The sequence below is a fragment of the Aplysia californica genome, unplaced genomic scaffold, assembly GCF_000002075.1.
Source record: "Aplysia californica isolate F4 #8 unplaced genomic scaffold, AplCal3.0 scaffold00813, whole genome shotgun sequence".
Lineage (NCBI taxonomy): Eukaryota > Metazoa > Mollusca > Gastropoda > Aplysiida > Aplysiidae > Aplysia > Aplysia californica.
The window spans coordinates 147,092-153,700 of NW_004798083.1; the positions used below are offsets into that span (position 1 = coordinate 147,092).

Consider the following 6,609-nt stretch of genomic DNA (forward strand, 5'->3'; position numbering starts at 1 on the left):
AAGAACTTGCAGCAGTCAAGATATTATTAGGAGTTAGTTCCCCTTACATCTGTGAGGTAGACTCGGCCGGAGTAATAGATAGCTTATATAATCAGTGCTTTTGACCTCTTATAACTGTGGCCCGAAAGGGGTGAACAGGGTATATGTGGCAATGAAACAGCTTGAGTGCTGTATACATGTTCCCGTCAGCTCTTTTGGTAGACTCTTCCAGCCTCACTGCAAGCTCACTTAATGAAAGCTTGCGACCGCTTATTGAGTGGCCCGATAGGGGTGAACAGGCTATTTCTGTGGCAATGAAAGAGTTTTGAATGTTATGTTTACTGTTCATTGGTGATTATGAACGTCTTTTTACATAAATGAGGTTTACGTATATGGGTGACAATGTTTCAAAATTAGGAAAGGAAGCAGTGATTATTTGATTGTATAGACGCTTCGCCACTGAGTGCACCAGGTTTAGGTGACTTGAAAATTGAAAAAAAACCTCAGGGAAACGGTGGAAAAAACCCAGGGCTTAAAGAGTTAAGTCAAATCTGAGTCGAGATTTTTGTTGGTAAGACTTTACCACTTTACCAGGCATAAACAGGTGAGGACACTTAGCTGAGATGGAAGTAAAAACTTAAAACAAAAAGTGGAAAAAGGCAAAGGGAATTAATAAGAGGCTGAATTCCTAACTTTGATGAATTCCAGACGACTGATCAATCGACAATAGTCAAAAGAGACCCCTACTGTGATTGTGAATATCCATATTTCTAAAATAATGTCATAATTTGATACGAACAAAAACAAACAAAAAAGGCAACAGGAGTTGTGTTAACCCTCTTCATGCCACAGTGACATACATGGCATGTCATGGAAGCGCACAATTTTCCCACATCTTGATGCACCAGAGGAAGCAAAACGCATCAAATCTAAAGGGTTAAATCCAGTTGAAAGTAGGAATGGTTGTAACACTTTAAATTGCTTAAATTCAGAGACTCAAGTTACCTGCATTTACATTACTAGAAAAATATAAGCAAGATGTTCTGGCATTATTCAATTATAGTCACCTTTAGTCCGAAATTGAATCTGGGTCGTGATCAGAGAGTGCTAGTACCACAAATTTTATCGCACCATGCCAATTAACACAGGCAAGACAGCAACAGTCAGAGTTACAAACAAAAGAATCCCTTTACTGACTATGGTACTGCAGACCCACGCATGTGAAACACCCTCTGTGCCAGGGCAAAAAATAGGGCCTCAATATCAACTTCATTAAAACACTATTATTAACTCAGCTGTTTAAAATCATTTTTATTTTTGTAGTAGTGTGAAAGAATCCCAAAATAACCCAAGACTTTACAAACTTTGAAAAAACCCATGACTTTTTTAAACTGAGAAAAAAGATAATCTATACCTTTCAGTGCACCCTGAGCTGCCTGCAGTGACTCCGACAACTTGTCGACATCCGAGAGATTTTTTTCCAGCTGGCCTAGGGAGTGTCGCTGCTTCTCCAATTCTTCTTCTTTCTGCTGTAGCTCTAGGCTCTTTTTCTCCAGCTCCAACTCTCTACTTCTGACAGTATCGGTTAAACTTTTATTGGATTGTGAGAGCACCAGTTTCTCCATGTCTATACATTGTATCTTGGACTCCAAGTCTTGTATCTCTGCAGAGGTGAATCAAATTATTAAGAAAGTAATTATTGGCTAAAACTGAATAAGTCCTAAATTAATCTCCTTGATGGGATTCAAACCCACCATCTTTAGGTTGAGAGCCAAAGAGGCTAGCCACTAGACCACCAACACCAGAAGTATCAGGTATTTTTGTCTGTCTACTGGGACGTTGTATCCCTCTCAGCCTAGGCTGGCCTTGATATGCAAGGCTGAAGCCTCCCGCCTCCTAAATGATCTAAATTGTGTCGAATGAGGTGTAATATGTCTGCAATTTAAAATTACAATCTGAGGTGGGACCTCTTTAAGTCCACAACCGATTACACAAAACCAAGTGAACAGAGAATACTACAAACTCTACAAACAACAAAACTCAAGAACTAAGCCTGGTTAGGGATTTGAACCAGAGGCTTTTGTATTGTAAGCTAAAAAATAAAGTAAGTATATAATGGTTTTAATGCTCCTTTGCCTGAAAGCTTCACAAAATGACCTAATTTCAAAGAAGACCGAGTCTGGTATTTGAACCAGTGCCATCCGCTCTGTATTTCAGTATGATACCAACTGAGCTAACAGAGCACCCTCCCACTGTAGTCATGCTATTTTCCAAACTGAATTAACAGTATGCCCTTTGCTTTTTAAAAATAACTTTCTAAGAAACATCTGTCCTCAAAGATAAAAGAAAAAAATTAAACCAGTATGACAGCTACTTAAAATATAATATTTTTACAAAATTATTTTCTAGATTTCAACCATTCCCTCTCCTTTTAAGTAGCATAAAATGAGTCTATCATTCAAAATCTGTTGCACACAGTAAAAACAAGACATCAACTGCATAGTGTAAGACTCCTTTTTTGGGGGGGGGGGGGGGGGGTACGTGCTTTACAACGCTCGCAACTGCATAAGGTCATATGCCAGTTTGCAAAGTGACGTATACAGAGTCTTACATAGAGCGGTCTATGTGTAGTGATCTCCACAAACCTATGGAAGATTTCTCTTTGATAAGTACAACTTGATCCTTAGCTGAGCGCAAACAGTCTACAACCTCGCGCCTTCCCTCGTCCAGGTGTGTCCTCATATCTGTCAGACTCTGTCTTTGCTGGCGAACCGTTTGGCTCAGGGAGGACAGTTGTCTCAAACAATTCATGTACTTCTTCCTGCATAGAAATAATAATAATAATAATAATAATAATAATAATAATAATAATAATAATAATAATAATAATAAAAATAATAATTTTAATAATAATAATAATTATTATTAGGCTATATTAACTATTATAATAATAATAATAATAATAATAATAATAATAATAATAATAATAATAATAATAATAATAATAATAATAATAATAATAGTTAATATAGCCTAATAATAATAATAATAATAATAATAATAACAAAAATAATAATGTAATAATTTTGGAAATACCGATAATAATATTGATAATTATGATAATAATAATAATAATAATAATAGTAAGGAGCTGCTTAACCTCTTCGCAGCCACGCCCATAAAATTTACAGGCCTGAACCGTGTAGCGCTGTGCCTATAGTCCCGTAGAATTTACGGGACTGTGACAGTGGTTGTTTTTATATCAATTATAAGGGAAGTTATTGCTAACATCTTGTAATTATTATTGAGGTACCTTCCCTTTATGTTTACCACCATTTCCCCCTGTCCTCATTGAAAGCGTCAGAATAAGATTTTAGCTCAAAGAGAAGATTAGATCTAACACATCTACCACAGAAAAATGATTTATTGGCAGTAATCACAGAAGGGCTTCCTATATATATATATATATATATGAATTGTATGGGCGTTGTATAAGGTAGGAATTAAGCCTCTTGTCGCTTCCTCTTTACCTGCAGACACTCAGACAACATGTACTCCCCTTTTTTGGTCTCAGTTTATCATTAATCGAATGTGTTGTTTTATGTTGTTTGGTGGTTTTGTTTTGAGATCGTGTTATTACTCCAACTTTTCTTCATCTATCTCTCAATGAAATCCCCCTAAAATTATAGCAATAGAAACGTGGTTCAGAGTAGAATGTACATGCAGAAATTCATGAAGAAATATTCATTAGGCCTAAATAAAAAGTTATGGGAGGTAGACTGGGGTAGCCCCTGAGCCGCCTTGGTTCACGGGTCACGGGATTTCCCCCGTCAAAGGGGTGTACAATGTGCGGCATTGAAGGGGTTAATAATAATAATTATAATAATAATAATAATGATGATGATGAAGATAATAATAATAATAATAATAATAACAATAATAATAAAAATACTACTACTACTACTACTAATAGCCTAATAATAATAATGATCAATAACAATTATAAAGTGTCAGACGTGAATTAAACAGACATCGGTGACTATAATATATGTGAGGTGGGCTGACAAAATGAGTTACTTCTCGGATTTCAGCCCAATGGAAATTGATCCATCAACTTTATAGGTGAAGTTTGTACAGTTTGTAAGCATGTAATACTAAAAGACACAGTAGACTTGAAGAAAATGGCATCAACTGAAAATCTATTAATCTGACCCTAGTGTCGATTTTCGCCGATATCTCCCTTCTTAGACTAAGAGAAGTAACTCATTTTGTCAGCATGCCTCACATATGGTTCTCCCTTCATTTCGACATTCGGATGCTATTGAAAAATCCTATGCTATTATTATTATTATTATTATTATTATTATTATTATCATTATTATTATTATCCTGGTGTTTCCCTGTCACCCATTTGTTCAGATTATCCAAATAGGTTTATCTGGGTCTGCCCCTGCTTCGTTTACCTTCTATATTTATGTGTAAGGACGCGGTGGAATCATGGGCTCGTCAATTTTTGGGCATGTGGAGTTACTGGTATCATCTTAAACCTAAAGCTAGTTCATTTGTCTTGCTTTCAATATAAAAAAGTACCCATCTTTTCGGAATAGAAGTCGGGATATTTGTGATTGAATGAAGTAAGGGGTCGCCTGGTTTCAGAAGTAAAATTAGTGGGAAATGGTCGCCAAAGTTTATATATTTCCTTACCTTGAGAGTCTGTGGAAACAGAAAGTTTACTTTTTTGTGTGCCCCTAATCAACGTTTTTCATTGGTATCCACGCAGGAATAATGTGTTCTTTGTTTGTTTGTTTGTTTAGTATAGGGTTTTACGGCGCTCGCAACTGCATAAGGTCATATGAGCGCGCGGGACACACCTAATACTTTTTCGGTGGTAGGAAATTTTGAATTTTGCCCAGGTGGCGGCCGAAGCCTACTCTTATCGATTTTAGACCACCAAGGGATCTTTAACATGCGCAACTTGCACACGGGCCCTCCGAGATTTTTCGCCCTTGTCCGAGAAGGCTAGGTGTAGATCTTTCCTACCAGAAGATCAGGGGTGTGGCAGAAAGACAGCAGTCAGGAGGAGCCAAGAAGTAGCAGTAGAAAGGCTGCAGAAAGAGTCAGGAGCCCAGAGGAGGGGGCAAAGGAGGTGAGGGGGTGGGGGCAGAAAGTGGAAATGAAAGCAGACAACAGAACATTGTTAGAGATCAGGAAAGGATGTGAAAGGAGACAATTTTAGAGAAGAAAATTTTTTGGTCGCTACCCGGAATCGAACCCGGGACCTTTGAATGAGAGGCCAACACCTTAACCTCTAGGCCACGAGAGCCCCATGTGTTCTTTAATGGACATGAAAGGTGTTGAGCCAAAAACAAACATTTGATCAATATTCCCCAAACCTGCGAAACAATGCCAGTTTATTCAGTTTCATTAATTTGACGAACGCCTGATTTCACCACGATATCTCACATTTGTCCAGTGAGCGCAACATGTCCAACGTCTTTATGTCGAGCCAAATGTCCTATAAATTGCATTTTGTTGCTTTTTATTTATTATTAGTAATGAGCTACCCGCGTTTTTCCTCATTTCACTTCTTTCCTGTCAATGAAATTCTGAAAGTCTCCTTAGAAACAACATTTCTGTTGCTTCTATTTTATTTTCACTATCTTCGGTTATTGTCCAGGATTCAAAACAGTATACAACAGCAGCAACAAAAACAATAGAAGGCATAAAAACAATTTAAAACAATAATTTTGTAGAGATTTTTTACGGCGCTCGCAACTGCATAAGGTCATTATGAGCGCCAGAAGATTAGAGGTGTTACAAGATAGAATCAAACATAAAAAAAGAAGAAGGGGAGATGATAGATGTTTGATATAATTAAAGAAGGAGCAAACCACACCAGAGTGCTCGCCAACCACCCACTAACGCATTTATAATAGTGTGCATTCACTGAAAGACTTGACTTTGAGAGTGTTCAACTCCCTTTACAGCAAAGGCCGCACGAATCAAAACTTTATTTTATGAATGGTTCCATTACGTACTGCAGGGAAAAGGAAAGACAGGATAATATACAACGAGGGAAAAAGTAAGATCAACGAGTGGTGCCCTCCAACATTCTGCACACAGACATTGAAGCAGACACACAGTGAAACAGACACAGGCAATAAAGCTGACAGACACTGACACAGACACAGACACTGAATCAGACACACACATTGAATCAAGACACAGACACAGAAGCAGACACACACATTGAATCAAGACACAGACACAGAAGCAGACACACACATTGAATCAAGACACAGAAACTGAAACTGACATTGACATAGACACATACAATTATACACTTTGAAACAGACACACGCACAGCCACTGAAGCAGACGCGGACATTGAAGTAGAAACAAAGCATTGAAGCAGACACAGGAATTGAAACAGACACAGACATTGAAACAGACACAGATACTGAAACAGACACAGATATATTGAAGCAGACATACGTACTAAATCAGACACAAACATTGGCACTCATAAAAGCAGACACAGCAGACATTGAAGCAGACACAGACATTGAAACAGACACAAACATTAAAACAGACACAGACACTGAAACAGACACAGACATTGAAGCAAAC

The 6,609-nt window shown here is 37.6% G+C and overlaps 1 protein-coding gene across 2 annotated transcripts in view; it reads right to left on the minus strand.

Annotated features, from left to right (window-relative positions):
* Positions 1-6,609, minus strand: part of LOC101847534 (putative leucine-rich repeat-containing protein DDB_G0290503) — a 41,800-nt gene that overhangs the window by 15,409 nt on the left and 19,782 nt on the right. For both annotated transcript variants that reach the window (XM_013088796.2, XM_013088795.2), the window contains 2 exons: positions 2,625-2,800; positions 1,394-1,642 (listed from right to left, as the gene is read on the minus strand). In XM_013088796.2, the coding sequence (XP_012944250.1) occupies positions 1,394-1,642; positions 2,625-2,800 (425 nt within the window). The remainder of the gene's footprint in view (positions 1-1,393; positions 1,643-2,624; positions 2,801-6,609) is intronic.